Source organism: Sus scrofa, chromosome 12 (genome assembly GCF_054392235.1).
Source record: "Sus scrofa isolate SSC_HxYL_T2T_F1_AM1 chromosome 12, Sscrofa_HxYL_maternal_Yorkshire_Landrace_v2.0, whole genome shotgun sequence".
NCBI lineage: Eukaryota > Metazoa > Chordata > Mammalia > Artiodactyla > Suidae > Sus > Sus scrofa.
The window spans coordinates 13651476-13670939 of record NC_139394.1 but is presented as its reverse complement, the minus strand read 5'-3'; the positions used below and the strand labels follow the sequence as shown (position 1 = coordinate 13670939).

Below are 19464 nucleotides of genomic sequence, written 5' to 3'. Positions count from 1 at the left end.
AGTATTTTCACTGGAGAACTTTTAAGATGAATTCTCGTGATTTTGGTGTGATCTTACCTGGCTGTAGGCTGTAGAGGGTTAGATTTGTTGATTGCCCATGTTTTTTCTTGTCTTTATGCATGTCTTGGACAGAACTGAAACATCACTGGTTTCCTCTAGTGCTTATAGTTATTCTTTTAGCATAAGAGAAGTCATACTTGTGATAGTGTGCTAATGATCAAATTGAGAACAACGTGTATTGAATGTCATGTGGTTAATGATGGCTATTCTTTCATGACAGTGTTGGGAGAAGGACTGGCCAAGGGAGATGGTGCCTTCCAGGCGGTGCTTTGCTGCATGCAGCTTAAAGGGAAGCTTCAACCTGTATCCAGCATTCTTGCCAAGTCTCTGACAGGAGAGTCCCTGGTATGTTGCTGAGTTCTAAATTCTTTTTTTTTTTAATTTTATTTTCCCACTGTACAGAAAGGGGATCAAGTTATCCTTACATGTATACATTTTTTTCCCCACCCTTTGTTCTGTTGCAACATGAGTATCTAGGCATAGTTCTCAATGCTTGAGTTCTAAATTTGAATGTCCAAAAAATGGATTCATCCATTCAACTCCTTACATGTATTACCTGGGTTCCTCTACATTCTCCTGTCAGAAATCAAAGTTTACAAGTGTCTTGAGATACTTATTTCTCTTCAACAAGCTGATGGTTAATCATTGGATTCTTGTAGTTTGTGATAATACATATAAGAATTGGAGATACTTTTTAAAAACCTTTGAAAGTATAGAATAACTAAATGATTTTCTTTAAAGATATTATTTAACAGAACATGGAAATATTTTTGACTTTCAAATATTTTAAAATACTCCTGTGGGTATATGATCTTACAGAGTTCCTAAATTCAACCATTTATTTTATGAAATGTTTATACTTACCTAAACTAAGTAATACTTTTGTTTTTGAAGATGTTATATTTGTAAGTTAATATTTATGACTGTTCTGATGGAGCTGTCTAATTCTCTTCAGACTTTGGGATAAATTTTTGTGTGTAGTTAATTTTCTAGAGTTTTTGTTTTTGAATGAGATCATTGAAAGACTGCTTTTTTTTTAAACATTAGAGTTGGCAGTCTATAGAAATTGGAAGGAAAGAGATATAACTTTTTTTTTTTTTTACCAGTTGGTAACTGTTATAAAATTTGCTGATAATTTTCAGGAATCATAATAAAAACAGTGAAGGAAGAAAATATATGTATGAATTCTCTGTATTCTTCTGAATTAACATAAATTGTGGAAAGCCAGAGCAAAGTTGTGTTTTCACTGCAAATAAATACATATTTGGTAAAAAAAAAAGAAAAGCAAGTTAGGAAAGTACTTTGTAACAGTCCATCTCAGAGGGTAATTTAGTTATTTTCAATGGAATTATTGGATAGTGAATTGTTTAGTTGGTTTAACAGCATTTCTTGATTTCACCAAATTAAAAAATGAATATAAAAGCTAGAAGGTATTATTAATATAGCAAAAGTGTATAGCTCTTTAGTTGTATATCTCTTCTTTATTTAGGTAATTCTATCCTTAAGGAACTTTTCCATATAGGTTAAGCATATTATAATTTTTACCTGTTGAGTTTCTATATTTAAAATTAGGAAGGAGCAATTTGCTTTCAAATCTCAAGTGAAATTTGAATTTCAGAAGAGTGACTGTTTTATATATTTTCCTTTACCAGCTTTAGTAATGAGCCATCTTTAAGCAGTTTGAGCATTGTTTGTGAATCTGAGTCATGAGTAACTGAATTCACCATTTTACAAATATAGCCTATTAGTTTTAGGAAAGAGAAGTTAAAAAAAGGTTTATTTTATTTTAATTTGTCTCTTCACTTCTCCTATCTTGCTCTTCAGTGACATCCATTGTGAATATTTTATTAAATTAATTTATGCAAGATGACGATAGTGTTTTAGGGCACACCATGTATTTTGTCCTGTTCATCTTTTTAACTTGCCACTTAGATGGTATTATCACCTCTAATGGTAGTGATAATGGGATGGGAGATGAGGATAGCATTGATATATATATGTTTTTTAACAGATAAACCTTAGAAACAGCTGAGAAAGTCCCCATGGGAAATAACTAATATACTGCTTGGTTTTTTCCTTTTTCATTTGCCTTTTCAGAATGGGATGGTAACAAAAGATTTGACAAGACTAAAAACACTTCTCACAGAAACAGAGGTAAGACTATTTCAGTGGATCTCTTTAGGAAGAGTTTAACTCAGTCTGGCTAGTAAGTGTTCTGTATTAAACTTTGGAAAAATCAGTGGGCATCAGCAGGGCTTTAAAGGTGGGGTATTGGAACCTCGGGACTTCCTGTCACCCAGCTTGGTCCCATCTTCAGAACTTTGCTTCCTCTCAAGGTGCCTGTGCGTCCCAGGTCTTCTGTTCTGTCCCTAATTCTTGTGAGCTGTCTCTGGCCAATACATGGAAAGAGGTTTGGGAAATTTTAGTTTTTAACTACATCTGGCTCACTGTCATTAAAAGTGGGATAATCCTCAAGCTTTCTGTTTTTTTGGTTTTTTTTTTCCCCCTTTATTTTTAATTTTTATCTTTTTTTTAGGGTTGCACCTGAGGCATATGGAGGTTCCAAGGCTGGGGTCAAATCAGAGCTGCAGCTGCCAGTTTATACCACAGCCATAGCCACACCAGATCTGAGCCATGTCTTGGACCTACACCACAGCTTAATGGCAACGCTGGATCCTTAACCCATGAGCAGGGCCAGGGATTGAACCCACGTCCTCATATATACTAGTTGTGTTCATTACCACTGAGCCGCAACGGGAACTCCAAGTCTTCTGTGTTTTTAAGCAACTAAATGAAGTCAGTGATTTAAGCACTATTTTTTAGGGATTGATTTTAGGTGATGGATAATGTGGATCAGGGTAAATGGTGAACGAAAATGTGATCTGGAGAAGCACTTGAAGGCCAAGGGCAGTAGTGGCATGTAGAGGGCCCATGGCTTCATAAGCTTCAATTTCTATTCCTCATACAGGCATATTAAAAGTATTTTTATTTACATGTCTCATTTTATTTTTTTCCTTTTTAGGGCCATGCATGCTGCATATGGAAGTTTCCAGGCAAAGGGTCAAATTGGAGCTGCAGCTGCCGGCCTACACCACAGCCATAGCAATGCCAGATCCGAGCCACCTCTGTGACTTACACCACAGCTCACGGCAACATCGGATCCTTTAACCCACTGAGCGAGGCCAGGGATCGAACCCACATCCTCATGGATACTAGTTGGGTTAACCTGCTGAGCTGAAATGGGAATTCCTACATGTCTCATTTTAAAAATGGCCATTTTTGTCAGCTTTTATGATAAATAGAAGTCCATGTAAAGTGATTGTTTGGCTTATTAAAAATTGGCACCTACCATGTACTAGGTATTTGTTGCCAGGGATATAACAAGACACCCAGGGTCCTTGTCCTCTGGAAGGTTAAAGTCTCAGCGAGGAGATAGACAGTAAATAAATGAGTGAATTAAACAACTACAGGTATAATTCACATTGAGGTAAGTGGTATGAGGGAACAGAATATGCTTCCTATGATGGAAGAAGAACCTGGAATGGTTGGTGACGGGACGAGACACTTAAGCAGAGCCGAGGGTTGAGAAGGTACAGGTCTTGTGGAGTGTGAGATGGAGTCTCTCATGTAAACCTTGACCTCCTGTAGATTCCTTTCCCACTTCAAATTTTTCACAGTTCATACCAACACATAAGTAAGCAAAGAAGATAATCATCATAAATTACAAAAGCTGGATAAAGATACTGTTTGTTTTGTCACAATAAAATAGGCTTTGAGTTCCCACTGTAGTACAGTGGGTTAAGAATCTGACTGCGGCAGCTTGGGTCACTGTGGAGGTTGGGATTTGATCCCTGCCTCTGCACACTGGACCGAGATCCAGCCTTGCCACAGCTGCAGTGTAGGTTACAGCTGCAGCTTGGATTCAGTCCCTGGCCCAGGAACTCCTATATGCTGTGGATGTGGCCCTAAAAAAATTTTTTTCTCTTAATCTTAAATTGTCTTATGAATTAACTGAGAATCAGTAAGTTCTAATTAACTTCAAAACCATTTTCCTTCTTGTATATATATAGTCTTTTTAATTTCTAAGAAGTAAAAGCAGATAGTATGTTTTAGAGTTTTAAAATGAGAACCTAAAATGAACCTTTCATTTTATTAAGATTTTTGGCCTAATTCTCCTCTCTTACTACCTTAATTTGAATTATCAGCTTTATGTCTGATAATCACACACAAATACATACAAAATTTTGTTTTTAGTATTTATAATCCTGTTGGGTATGAAGTCACAAATATCCCTTGGCTTTTGTGACTATACTTTGGGAATATGTGACTTACATTTTGTATATAATTTCTTTTCTGTCTAACCAAAATAGTATTTTTGGTAATGAACTGGTACCATTAAAAAAAAAAATCCATCTAGAAAAAGCTAACAAACAATGTTGTCCTTATTATTATTGCACCTGGTATATTTAAAAATAGAAACAATTTGTTATTTAAAGATTGGGCTGAGCTAGTGTTTTATTTGTAAATGCTAGTGGATTAGAATAAAGGCATGGAACTAAAGACTGAGTAATGAGGGCAAAAACAATATATCTTCTTTAGAAAATATATCAAATCGGTAGGTTTGATTGTAAATTTATAGAATTTTTTTTTTTTTTTTTTGTCTTTTTGCCATTTCTTGGGCTGCTCCCACAGCATATGGAGGTTCCCAGGCTAGGGGTCTAATCAGAGCTGTAGCCACCGGCCTACGCCAGAGCCACAGCAACTCGGGATCCGAGCCGCATCTGCAACCTACACCAGAGCTCCCAGCAATGCCGGATCCTTAACCCACTGAGCAAGGCCAGGGGTCGGACCCGCAACCTCATGGTTCCTAGTTGGATTTGTTAACCACTGAGCCACAACGGGAACTCCTGTAAATTTATAGAAATTCTCGCAATGTGCAATTTGGCTGCTTTCCCTGAAGGTCTTATTAATGACTGAAGATCATAAGCTAATTGATGTTGCCTTTCTGTCTTGGGGTCTGTCTTTTTGTGGTTGTTGTTTTCTTTAAAACACTAACACAGTACCCTGCAATTTATAAGCCACAGTGGCCAAATATTCAGCCCAGGTTTGAGCTCCACATTTTTACCCACTCTTCTGATGAGATGTGCTGTTCACCAGACCCCACCAGACTGATAAGTACAGTGTCAGCACAGGCCCGCGCTGCCCATGTGCTGGTTGCTGTAGAGGCTGACTCCTGAGATACACCATGTATGTCTATGCTTAACGCTTTGTCACCAAAACACTTTTTCCTTTTTTTCTTGCACATTTGGTAACTTTTATTTTGCCACATTTTTTAAAGGAGATACTTCCAGTTCATACTTGAAGTGAATTTTTAGCTCTTGTATTTATGAATTCTGTGTAATTGGAATCATATTTTAAGGGCTAGTGTAGGACTATGCCTCTTAGATCTTGCTTATAGAATTTTAAAGGATTTTTTTCTTTTTGGTGAGCATAGAGTCTTTATAATGTGAATAGTTACTCCTGATTTATTTGTTAGCCTGTATCTTATATTCAGTCCTCATTGTACAAAAAGAATGTATTATCTTTAAAAACATTAGGGAGTAGTTTGAGAATCAGAAGGCATTTTCCCGTTGAAACAGTGTTATAGTGATTTAGATGTAGCCCAACCTGAAAAGGGTCCTTAATCAGTGACATGTAAATTACAGTGAGATTACTGGCACTTATGACACTTTTTTTCCCCTATGGTACAAGACATTGCAAATTTCATCTTGGGACAAGGCTTTTGCCTTCTGATTCAGTTCACCATTTACAGAGTGCTTGTGCTGCTCAAGGTTCTGTAGGCTTTGGAAAGCTGAATTATCCATGCAGAACAATTCGCTGGGCCAGGCCAAGATGCACATAGCTTATGTACCCACAGGGTAGTGTGTGGTCAGTAAGTGCTGAAGTGGAAGTACAGGCAGGGCAAGGAGACCGAGCACCCTGTGGGAAAACCAGAGAGGCTGGAGTGTAGGAACCAAGGTTAAAGAAAGGGTGGAGGCAGCTAAGTGAAGACCCAGAGGTGACTTCGTACAGTAAGTTGGCCATCAGCTGGTTCAGGGCTAGATGAGACAGGCAGTAATGAGGCTCTTACCTAGCTCAGTGGCAGTGAGGGTAGAGTATGAGCAGACATGACATTCTAGACCTAGGTGGGCAAGATTTGAATACTCAGCGCAGGACAGAAAGGAAGAGTTCAAGATGGTTTTCAGGGTTTTAGCCTGGCTCTTTCTTGGGAAGATGATTCCATTAACTTGAGATAAAGAGCACTGAAGGAAGGTGATATTTGGGGGAAAGTTGATGAGTTTTATTTTAGACATACTGTGTTTGGAGTGCTTGGGCGATCATCCATCCACCCATCCATCCAGATTGACTGAGCCTTCATTCATTATGCGCCAGATCCTAGGAAGCGCAGGAGTGCCGAAAGGCAGCTGCAGCCTGTTGACAATGGATCTGCACACGGCTGACAAGGATCCAGCATATAAAATGCTGTAGGATAGAGCTGGTACTCAGTTGAAAGTGGGGATATGGAGCTTTGTGTAAAGTTAGAGCCAAAGGGGCAGGTTTAGGATTTATCTGCACTCAAGGAGTCAAGAAAACCAGGAAAGCAGAGTGAGTGGTTCCCCAGTCATTGCTCTTTTGTGGGAGAGGGGCTCATCCCAGAGTGAGGGGGCCTTGGCGGGGATGTGCTCCCAGGTCCTGAAGTGGTGCTGCTGCACTTGGTGCAGGAGGAAAGGCACCTCGCTAGCCGGTCATATTCTAGATGGTAGAAGAGAGTGAAGTACCTGAAAGGATGGAAGGTGCTGCTTCCTGGGGTTCAGGACTGGGGACTGCACTTCTCTTCTTTAGCTCCTGGTGTAATTTTTATGAAAGGAATCTCTGTCAGTTTCCTTAATGAGGGCCACTCAAATACTTCTTTTCCATATTTAAATATAGTTTAACATAGAGCAAAGAGCAAAAAACACCACTTATAATATTACTATCTATTAAAAATTTCTAAATATTTGATCTCAAGCTTTTTAAGAAAATCTTGAAAATGTCCACGTTTAAGTCAGCATCAACTCCTTATTTCTTATTATAAAAATGTCTTTCATTTGAAAAATTGCAGACAGCAACTAGTAACGTCCTCTCTGGATATCATGTGGAAGACATAGACGAGGGTAAGTACTAAACTGTGTCCCTTCTGGTAGCTGTGGTTCTGAGCATTGCTTTTTTATTGATTTTGGGAGGAGGTTCACTGAGTTACAGGACATGTTAGTGGAGGTGTAGGAGCGAATATAAAAACTTCATTTTAAGAAGGAGTGTGGATGAAAGCATTTCTTTCTTAGAATAATAAGAGTAATGGAGGTGGGAGGTAACGCCAGAAGTCATCTATTTCATCTTTTCTCCATGTACCTAGTTCTAAATTTAAGCCTCATTCTTAGCCATCTGTAGAGAGAGGGAGATCTTTTTTCTTCCTGTCTGGTACAATTATTACTTCTGGAATAATTGTACAGGCTAGTACAATTATTACAGGCTCGTACAATGATTACTTCTGGAAGTTCTGACCTGTAGGCTGAGCTGTTTCTGCCACAATTAAAAAGTGCATGATTTCCTCTTCTGTTGCCAGAGGAAGGTGAAGGGAGCCCAGCATTCACTGAGTGCTTGCTAAATGATGTCTGCCATGTAGTGGCTCTCGCAAAACAAATACTGACTTCTTAGAGCCCTTTTCTAGCCTAATGATGTTCATTACGGTTCGGTAATTTTGTCAGCCACACAGAAAACAAAAAACCTCATGGTATTCAGAGGTAAACAAAAGTTATTTTTTAGCTCATCTCAGAGTTCAACTTTTTGAACTTTATTTCAGTAATAAAAAAGGATGATGTTATGCCATAGCATGTGTCAGACAAACCCTAAGGACTGTGGATGTTAACGTGGACCTTCTCACTCCATGTGCAGTGTTGAAATTGGTTTTTATAAAGTTTCCTTCCAGGATACCGTCATTTTCTCATTCCCGAAGTAGTTCCTAATAGAGACATAGCTCATGCTTAAGAAATGACAAGCATTCCAACATATCCCCCCTTTAGATGTGAGGGAGGAGACTGCACTGGAAATATGTCCACCAGTTGCTGGGATTGAGTCAGGGTCATTGCCTTGTTTTAGCTGCTGTGTAACTGCTTCTTCAGTGACTTCTAAGTTTCATATGGCTAATTGACTTAATTCATTTGATTGGTAGATGATGGTGTGTTTGGAGGGTTTATAATATTTATAGTATTTCTTACACATTAAAATATCACAATTATCAGCAAGCCTCAAATGATAAGACTATATCCTCATTACTCTCTAGGATCTTGTAATGGTTGGCATTTCCGCCCACCACCTAGGGGAATCACAAGCAGCGAGGAATATACTTTGTGTAAAAGGTAACGTGAATTTTTTTTTTTAAATCAATGACATGTCTTTATTCAAAGCATAGTTAATTTTCCTTCACTTTTTGAAAAGTAGTAGTTCAGATTTAAAGGAGATACTATATGAAGGAAAAAGTATAATGATTAAAGAAAATGGTTTATTTTCAGTTTGAAACAGAAGCCATAATGGTCATTATCATTAAACAATAAAAATCAAAATCATATTGATGAACCTTCTTTTAATTATAAATGACAGTGGTCTAAATGTAGATTAAGACTTTTGTAATACTAGTTGGATTATTATGATAGTTTAATTGCTGGTCTCTTGTTTATATGCAATTTACCTAAATTATGGTGATCGAAATTGAAGTTATGTAAACGGAAGTAGAGCATAAAATAAAGAAATGTTAAATTATTTTAATAACTTCTAAAAAAAGAAAATCTGTTATCTTCATGTAATCTTATATAGAACTTGAGTAATTTTTATTTGAAGGGCTAACCTTTCAACATTTAATAATTATATATTAAGGTGGAAAGAGTTACTGAAGTCATATTAAGAAAGGTTCTTTTTTAAGAAATCGTAAATATGGTTTTTTAGATATAATTACTCTAGATTGCTTTTAATAGTGAAGGAGATTTGATATGTAGTTTGGATGATTGAATAGTTAAGAGATCAGATTTGATTTTATAGTAGAAATAAGAAACTAAGTAGTACATTTTGAAAATCCTGATGGCATCATGTTGTAGGACAGGTAGAACACAGTCCTATGCAAAGGAAATATGAGAAAATTTATAGTCCAGGTGAGAGTATTAAACTTTTTTTTTTTTTGCTTTTTAGGGCTGCACCCGTGGTATAGGGAGGTTCCCAGGTAGGGGTCGAATCAGAGCTATAGCTGCTGGCCTACACCACAGCCACAGCAACACAGGATCCGAGCTGTGTCTGCAGCCTACACCACAGCTCAAGGCCATGCTGGATTCCCGACCCACTTAGCGAGGCCAGGGATTGAACATGCATCCTCATGGATACTAGTTGGAGTCATTTCCTCTGCGTCACAGCGGGAATTCTGAGTCTATCAAACTTTTCAATTTTTTAGGGAACTAATTTAAAACAAAGCAACAGAAAGACAGAAAAATATTTGTCTCATTAAGATATACTTCAGAGAAACAAAGGCATGATTTTGAGTGTGTCTTATGAAGCATAAGAGGACTTAATAAATAGCATAATTTAAGTTCAAGTACTTTGTGTACCACCAAGAAAAGCTTTTAAACACATTCATCGTTTCAAATAGGGTGAACCACTTGATAGTTTACATTGTGCTGTGGTTCATTTTGTATTTCTTACTATCAATATTTTTCCAGTTTGAAAAGTATAATATCCCTTTTATCCATTTTACTACTTATAGTTTCCTTTTCATTTTTTTCTCTCATAAGCTCTCTTAGTAATTTTTTAATGTTTCAATTATTTAAAAACTGGCTGTATCTATTGTTTTACAGCATATTTAAAATTAAAAAAATTACTGATCAAAATTTTGCACTTTTATCTGCTTTGATCATTGAGTTGTCAGTGGAATTTTCTGAGTCATAAACACTGAGAACTCATTAGCTATGTCCTTTAAAATAGGAACATTTATGAATTTACCCTTTGAAGAATTTAATCTATTGAGTTAATTGTGATTCTGATATAAAACTTTTATTCTTAGTTTATTTTAAACATCAGAAGTTAATAGTGGCCCAGTAGTTTGATAAATACAGGTAATAGTAATGTAGCAAAGAGTAAAGGCGTTATGTTTTGAAGGTGAAAAGAAGAAGCCTTGAAGTGTTAATTTCAGTGACAGAGTGCATTTTTTTTTCTTTTTTCAGAGTGAAATTCCCAGTATGTGGAAAATTTTCTTTAGGTCACGTCCTTTTGGGAAGTAGGGCCTACCTGTGTTTGATGAGCTAATCCACTTGATGTCAGTGTTGCTTTAGAAAAATTCTGCTCTAAGAGGAATTGTTGTTCTATCACAAAGGAAGCAACCTTCGCAGTGCCGGTTTTTGTGGGTGGGGGGTGGTTATGAATATGATCTGCTTTAGCATCCCCTTATTCCCAAGAAAGAGGTCAGGGAATCTGGGGAGTTACTGTTTTGATTAACTCTTGTAAATGTTCTCTAAGCCTCCTCTTCCTCCTCTGTGCAAGATGTGATAATAATGGTCTTTCAGGAGATGAAGTTTTGTTTTTGTTATTGAAGAGTCAGAAGGAAAATGCTGGAAGTTTATCTTTTAAATGGTCCAACAAAGTATATGATAAAACAGTCTTTCCTATTCTACTTAGATTTTTAGAGCAAGGAATCTGTAGGTATGGTGCCCAGTGTACTTCAGCACATTCCCAGGAAGAACTAGCAGAATGGCAGAAAAGATATGCTTCACGGTTGATAAAATTGAAACAGCAGAATGAGAATAAACAGCTCTCAGGCAGTTACATGGAAACCTTGATAGAAAAGTGGATGAATTCATTATCTCCTGAGAAAGTGGTGAGGAAAATAAACTCCATTTTGTTTGTTTGTTTGTTTTAAACAGTGACTTTGTTTGAGTCTTGATTTTATTTCGTGCTGTGTGTTGGTTTATTTCCCTATCCTCTATATCAAACACTTGATTCTTGATGAAGTGTTTTTATTAGCAAAAGTAGACCCATTTGCTAAAATAAAGAGCAGAACTAAGCTATTTGTTTGGATATTTGCGGGCATTTTATTAATTTGTCTTCATTCAGGGAGTTTTTACTGCCATTTGTTATTGTTTAGTTTTCTTACATCTCTTATTTTAGCTTTATTATTTTTTGTGTTTAAAAAAATAACTGAAAATTGATGTATAAAATACCTTGCTTTGCAAACAGTTCCATCAACATCTTTACTGTTGACGTTTATTTATCATGCCAGAAATTTTTGTTTGTGTTTTTAGGAATAAGAACGTGCCATTAACTGCTCTCTGCTTTCAGCTTAGTGAATGCATAGAAGGAGTAGAGGTAGAGCATAATCCTGACCTGTCCGTTACTGTCAACACCAAAAAATCCCACCAGACATGGACCTTTGCTCTTACTTGTAAGGTATGAATTTTGTGCTAATTAAAGAATGTGAATTTTTTTTTCAGTTTTCTGAAAGCTTTTTTGGACCTTAAAATCCGTGTGTTAAAAGAGCATTGGAAATGTTTTAATCTAAGTACATTTTTATGCAGGTTCTATATTGTGATAAAGTGTATTTCTGTATTTTGATCATGAAAGGTACATTTTAGATTTTGAGATAAAATCTTTGCAGATGTTTAGATACTTGCTTATTTATTTATTTGGTGAAGAATTCTTTGACATGTTGTCTTCCAAACTTGAAACATAGGATGGGGTTCATGGCTTATAATTAACTATTTAAAAATTGAATTGTTTAATATGGCAGTTCTAAGATAGTCAAACAATGACAACGTGTTTTTATTTTGGATTTGATGAAATCGCAAATTCTGTAATAATAGGTTTTTAATATGAGACATTTTCTGCAGTGCTTCCCACCTTGAATTATAATATCCAAAGTTTAAGAATGAAGCAAAGTAGAACATTTCTGTGAATATAAGCAGTGGAAAAGTTTTGTGTACTTTTTGGTGACGTTTCTTCCACTGTACCATCTGCATCTTGGGATGAAAAATCTGGGAACATTTAGCTTCGGCCTTGAACCCAATCCAGTGCCTTCAGAGGTAATTGCCCTCCTATGAAGACTTCCTACTTGAGGCTAGAGAAAACTTTTTTAGGCCAAGGGTATGGAAAGTTGGAGGCGATGGTGATACAGGGTGATAGCTTGCCATGGTGAAAAACGAATGTATCACAGAAGGAGCCAGGAGGCTAGTCATGTAGCGTAAATATATCGCTTTTTTGAAAATTTCAGTTTCATTGAGGTATAATTGACACCATAAATATATTATTCTAACAACAGGGTTTTTTTTTAACCATTCTGATTTTTTCCTTAAATGGCTTATGAGTACAATTTGTGATTTTAACATAGTGTTTTAGAAGCATGGGAAAGTAAAAGTCCCTTATGAAAGTATTTTCATTGAAGAGGCCAATTACAGCTGGATTTTTCACCCCCTTGTACTCAACGAATTATTTTAACTTCCTTGTAGCCTGCAAGAATGCTGTATCGTGTAGCATTGCTTTATGATGCTCATCGTCCTCATTTTAGTATCATTGCAATATCTGCCGGAGATAGTACTACCCAGGTATCACAAGAAGTCCCAGAAAACTGTCAAGAATGGATAGGAGGAAAGATGGCCCAAAATGGATTAGATCATTACGTGTATAAAGTCGGGATAGCATTTAACACAGAAATATTTGGAACTTTTCGCCAAACCATAGTTTTCGACTTTGGATTGGAACCAGTACTCATGCAAAGAGTAATGATTGATGCAGCTTCTACAGAAGGTAATATTTAGACTTTTTTCCCCTGATACAATGTGTTAAAAGGCACTATAACAGCAGAATTAAAAGATATGTATTGGCCCCTAAATATTCCATGGCTAGGGAGGGAGTAGTAAGGAAAAAGATCCCAAATTAATTGACTCATTTACCGTGTAATGGGATTAGAATGGTTTGCATTATGCCCTGGTCACTTTGTATAGTCATCAGGAAAACTTGCTTCACGGTTCCCCAGACTTGTGAGTAGATGATCAGGTCTCTTTTGGTCTACCAGCTTCATTTGATGATTTTAGCCCAGTAAAACCTTTCAGTATTAGTTTGGGTAGAATATCATTTTAATGGTAATTGTGAATACACCTGTAATGTCTGTTTCCATGTTTGATTTTGTCCAGTTAACTTTGCTGATACTAGCACATTATATCTGAATGAAAAATCCTAGATACAAGCTTTCATTTGACTTCATGAGTAATAAGGAGACCAAGGTGTCTTTAATAGGATCTGTTTCATGTTCTCAGAAAGAGGCCCCTGGTTTCAACATGTAAACACCTGCAGGAGCTGATGCATTACTTTGTAAATTGTCATGTTATGGCCTATACCTAAATTTTATGTCATGATCCAACTGGATAAGGGAGGGACACGTTAGCCTACATTTCTTTGGCTCTGGTTGGACTTATGGGTGCTTTATTTTATTTCACGAACACTAAGTATTTATTTAACAAACAGTTCTTATAGCAAAGCCAGCCATATGAAACTTGCCATTGTGTTGGCTACAGCTAACCGTATTGGGGAGGGTGTTTTTCATTATGTCCACAGGGTGCCATATAAGAGAACCTAGAAGTTATTTTTTTCATGAGCAAATACTAGGATTTTATTTTTTGGACATAATGAACAGGTGGAGCTGGTTCTGTCTTCTTTCCTTTATCTGTTAGTAAGCTTAAAGCAATGTTTGTGCCGAAATATAACAATTAGGCATTACCTTCTTGTATATGTGCTAATAATATGATTCATAATTCATTTTCTCCATATTTCTCACTTACTTCGATCCCTTTTACTTGTTTTTATTCTGTTGGATTCTGCTTTTGTCATCTTCTTGCTGATCTTTGGAATAAAAATATATTAATTCCCATAGCCAAGCAGATATGATAGTTCACAAAATAAAAATATTTGTTTTATATTTCCTCGTAGAGGAGTCGGCAGTTTTTTTCTGTAAAGGGACATAGAGTAAATATTTTAGGTGTTGCAGGGCAGCTGATCTCTGTTGCAGTCACTCAGCTCTGTGTTGTAGTGAGAAAGCAGCCATAGACAATATGTAAATGGATGAGCATAACTGTGTTCCAGTGAAACTCTATTTTCAAAAACAGCAGCAGGCTGGATTCGTCTTGCATGTAGTGGTTTGTTTATTCCTCTACTGTGACATTGCTTTTAGAGACTAGAACTTGATAACTGCTAGATAGTACCCTTTTTAAATCATAAGGAGATTTAAAAATCATAAAGAGAGATCAACATGCATCCCCTACCCTCAAATATAATTCTAAAGGGATGTTCTTGGCTTACGTGTGGGTTGTAGTTTAAGTTTGCTTTTAGATTGTAGCCTTTAACTCATTTCCCATTTCCAATAAAAATAAGTTAGTAAATGTTGTCAAAAATCTGTACTAGTTAATAAAAGCCTCTTTAATAATGTAAAATGTTAAATATCTGCAATAAAAAGTCAGAGAAAATGATACAATTAAACTAGATGATAATAGGAGTTCCTGTTGTGGCTCAGTGGGTTAAGAACCTGACATAGTGTCTCTGAGGATGCAGGTTCAATCCCTGGCCTCAGTAGGTTAAGGATCTGGTGTTGCTGCAAGCTCCAGCACAGGTCACAGATGTGGCTTGGATCCAGTGTTGCCGTGGCTATGGTGTAAGCCAGTAACTGATTTGACCCCTAGCTTGGGAATTTCCATATTCTGCAGGTGCAGCCATTAAAAACAAAAACAAAAAACAAACAAACAAAATCCCAGATGATAACAAGGGAAGGTGATGATGAAGAAAGAGGATTTCAGGGCACCCTCATGGGCTTGAGAGATTGAGGGTGCTTTGGCTACTTTTGCCTCAGCTATGTGCTACTTTTCTAGTTGGAGAAAAAGAGCAGTGGACAGACTTCAGAGTTAAATAGAACTGGATTCAAATCCTGATTTCCCCCCCCTTATTTCCTGTATGACCCTAGGCAGAGTATTTAATATCTAAGAGTTTCATGTGGAAACGTCTGCAAAATATGGCTAATATATCTGTCATAGAGGATTGTTGTTGAGACTTAGAAATAAGCCTTGCACAATATCTGTAACATAGTAGGCATTTAGTGAATAGGAGCTGCTATTTTTATGTTAGCCATGATTAGGGTATTTTCTAGTTTGCAAATAGAACAAAAAAAGTAGGAAGAGAGAAGGAATTTTTTTTTTTTTTTTTTTTTTTTAAATGAGGACGGAGACTAGAGTGCAGCCAAGGGATGGAAAAGCAGAGATGCAAACCTAAGTTATTGAGGCCATAGCACCTTGACAAGAGAAGTTGTCCAAGATGAATGATGTTTTAAGACTGGTAACTGGAAGAAATACAGAATCTCATTTCTGATGTTTCTAATGTATCAGTTTGAAAATATAATGAAATGTATTTTTCATTCTGATATGGTAGTGGGAATTAATACAGACAGGGATAGCCTCCCATTTGGAACCAATACTGTGCCTCCCCTCTTTTTATAATACTACATCCTTTTTCGTAGTGATCTTTTTGTGTTTGATGTCTTTGCCTGTTTTCTTTTCTTTTTTTGGTCTTTTCTAGGGCCACACACGTGGCATATGGAGGTTCCCAGGCTAGGTAGGGGTCTAATCGGAGCTGTAGCTGCCGGCCTACACCACAGCCACAGCAGTGTGGGATCCAAGCCTCATCTGCACCCTACACCACAGCTCACAGCAACACTGGATCCTTCACTTACTGAGCAAGGCCAAGGATCGACCCCGCAACCTCATGGTTCCTAGTCGGGTTTGTTAACCACTGAGCCACGACGGGAACTCTGCCTGTTTTCTTTTAAACAAAGTTTTACTTCTAACTGGTTATGTTATGAAAAATAATTGAATTAAATCAAGCATTTTCATGAACTAATTTGGAAACATTAAAAGAATTTTACATAGTGAAATTTGTTTTTCAAGGACGTAGAAAACATACTACAAGAGAACAATATAAAATCTACAAAATATATTTTCTGATATTTTGAAATTATAAAAAGAAAACCTTAAATCTAGGTTTAGGCAAGCTGAATAAAATTTGGTTGACCACTTTTGTCATTACTTAAATTAGGTGACCTGTTGTGCTAATTTTTAACTCTGTCTTTGATATTTTTACTACTCTTACAATTGATGTCATCACCTGAATGTTTTGGTTAAGTTCTTAAAATTTTTATTATGTGACTGTGTTTATTTCAGTGTGATTATAGTATACACAGTCCTAAAAGAATTTTGGAGAACTGAAAGCAGGATATAAACAGTATAGTATTTGTTTCTGTTTCTGTCAGTGCTAGTGTTTTTGACTTACTACAGTAGTGTGCTTGTCCGCAAAAAAAAAAAAAAAATAGAGGGCGAAAAATTTGTTTACATGAAATCACAATTGTATACAACATTTGAAACAATAAAAAAAAAAATGTCAGTGTTTATATCTTTTCCTGGAATGCCTGTGTGGATAATGTTCAGAGACATTGAGAACAAGAGAACTTCTCTATTGATCGGTGACAGTGTTACAGTCTGGCTGTTTTCACCACCAGCATTATCTGTTCATCATTTGCTCTTCCTTTGCCTAGAATTAGGAGAAAAGTGTTATTCCAGGAACAGGTTGGCCAAATGCCCTTGAGAATTGGGAATTAAGTTTGGGCTTCATCATGTTTCCATACAATTTTGATAATATACTATAATTTGGTTTCTGCACACTAAGAAATGTATTGATGGTGAAACTAGAATTTGATTAAGAAACATCTTTATGTTGATTACTTCTCCCACTTGATTGGCTGTTCACTGTTTAAGCAAGTTTTTGTTCTTAAATTAATGCTAGGAACATGTATTTCTCTTCCATAAAGTTATAAATCAGGACCATGCTGGACCATCTACTAGCTCAAAGCTGAAATTAATAGATTTATATTAATAATAGGTAATGAGTTCCAGGTACAAATATGTTTGGAAATGCTACATACTTTATTTATTTATTTATTTCCCTCTTAGGGATTCACAGTGCACCTCAATAATTAAAGACTCAGGGTCTGTCAAACTGATTTCATCATGGAACTTATGCCTTGAAATTTGAAATCAAATTACATAGTAGGCATTTCTTTTTCTAATTTGTTGTTCAATATTGAACTAAAAATCTCAATTTCTTATTTATTAATTTAAGTTCCAATTGGGGAAAAAAAGTACAGTTTTTTTTTCTTACATTATTGTTGTACTGTCTAAAGCATTCATCCTCTTCTTTTTGCAGGCCATGAATAAATTTTTTTCCTTCTAGTCGTCATATAGCAATTCTGCAAACTATATAACTTTTACATTGCTTTTTTCATTGTTTTTCCCTTGTTGATTGGATTTAGGTACAGAAAAAGACACCATATGAACTAAAAATTTTTAGGGGATTAAAAACATGCATCTCATAAATTTATGGCAAAAGACAGCTACAAAAGAAGGAAGTTAGTGAGTTTTCCCCTTGCTCAGAACACAGAGTGCCTTATACTCTTTATACCACAACTTTGAGTAATGGAAAATCTTTGCTTGGCAAAATTGATTTGGAATTCTGCTTTGAATATCTGGAAGCTACGTGTTAGAAATTAACTCTTAATTTAAATTCAAAAACTCGATATTGCACATTACTTTGAATCTAGCAATGTCTGTTAACATTAACAGTATGTATTAAAAATTACCTCCAACTGTCAAGTTGTTGGCAAATTAAGGACATGTTTATATATAAAAGTATATAATATTTAATATGGGAAGAGAAAATAAATATAAAAATAGATTTCAAAATTAGTGTATTTGTCAATAAAAGATAAAAGTAACTGAGTAGAAGTGTGAGGGACTCCTTCGTTGTTGCTCTGCTATTCTCTGTTACTCTTATTAGCCTCATTAAGAGAATAAAAATAGGAACAGATAATATGGATAAGCTAAGAGAGATTTATCTCTTTTTATTTTCTTTTTCTGGCTGTACCTATAGCATATGGGAGTTCCTTGGCTAGGGGATTGAATCTAAGCCACAGCTGCGATATATGCCAAGGCTGTGGCAACACAAGATCCTTTACCCGCTGCACTGGGCCAGGGATTGAATCCATGCTGCCAGAGGCAATGCCAGATCCTTAACTTGCTGTGCCACAGCAAGAATGCCTCATCTTCTTTGTAGTGATTTTAGTGAAAGGAGCCATGTTCAAAATGGACAGCTGAAATCGTAGTTTGGCAATACTTTGGGAAATTGTTTTATTGTTAATTTAGGCCCTTAAGGTTTGCAAAGCCACAGACCAAAGGAAAAGTGTTGTATCTGATTTCAGAATTAGGAATGATTTCATTTCATTCTTTTTAAGTCCTAGATAAATACAGCTATTTTTAGTAAATTCCACATTTAACATGCATTTTATTGCATACCCCTTGTGAAGTCCTTGAGCTGGGTACATAGAGCACTGGATTTTTTTTTTTCTCCTTTTGATCCACTGTCCAGGTCCTGTTAAGGATAATTTTCAAGTCTGCTGTACTACATACTTCAAGACAAAACAAACCAACCCTTTGGATGCTTTATTAGAATAACTATGTGGCTGAAATGAGAGCATTGCTAGTCTCAATAATCAGGAGGGTGAGGGAAGTTGGAAAGTGAATCTGGTTACTCCAACCTTGAATTCTATTTTTTTTTTTTTTTTTTTTTTGGTCTTTTTAGGGCCACACCGGCAGCATGTGGAGGTTCCCAGGCTAGGGGTCAAATCAGAGCTCTAACCAACGGCCTATGCCACAGCCACAGCAACACCGGATCCAACAGAGTCTGCAACCTACATCACAGCTCACGGCAACACTGGATCCTTAACCTGCTGAGCAAGGCCAAGGATCAAACCTGAGTCCTCATGGATACTAGTTAGATTTGTTTCTGCTGAGCCACGATGGGAACTCCCTAAATTCTATCTTTGATAGAGGCAGTTCTTCCCTTATATTATCCTCAGGAGATTAGGTACATTCTCATTATCTTTTAACTTTTCTTACGAATTTCTCTTAAAATACATGTTTAGCTTCTTCCTACCATATCTTAGAGTAACAAACCTAGGTTTATAATTTGTCAGGTTTGCTTTCAGATTTATTATTATAGGTCAACGTTAAACTCTTCCCTAAGTGATTTTATGAATATTGATCCTAACCTGTTGACTTTTCATCTTCGCAGAGTGTTTTTTTATTTTAGCCTAATCTAGATTGAAGAAAAGCGCTTAATTACCCAGGAGGAACTGGCTCGGGCTGCCCTGAGTAATATGTATGTCTGGGTTAGTTGTTAGCAGGTACACATGTGCTGCAGGTGGGGTGA

The 19464-nt window shown here is 36.4% G+C and overlaps 1 protein-coding gene across 18 annotated transcripts in view; it reads left to right on the top strand.

Moving 5' to 3' along the window:
• HELZ (helicase with zinc finger) overlaps positions 1–19464 on the top strand; it is a 160410-nt gene that overhangs the window by 41520 nt on the left and 99426 nt on the right. For 16 of the 18 annotated variants that reach the window (XM_084983937.1, XM_084983936.1, XM_021066747.2 and 13 more), the window contains 7 exons: positions 281–405; positions 2158–2214; positions 7202–7253; positions 8420–8495; positions 10792–10990; positions 11452–11559; positions 12615–12912. In XM_084983937.1, the coding sequence (XP_084840063.1) occupies positions 281–405; positions 2158–2214; positions 7202–7253; positions 8420–8495; positions 10792–10990; positions 11452–11559; positions 12615–12912 (915 nt within the window). Of the gene's footprint in view, positions 1–280; positions 406–2157; positions 2215–7201; positions 7254–8419; positions 8496–10791; positions 10991–11451; positions 11560–12614; positions 12913–19464 lie in introns of those variants that run through there. The other 2 variants (XM_084983945.1, XM_084983946.1) reach the window with 1 other exon arrangement.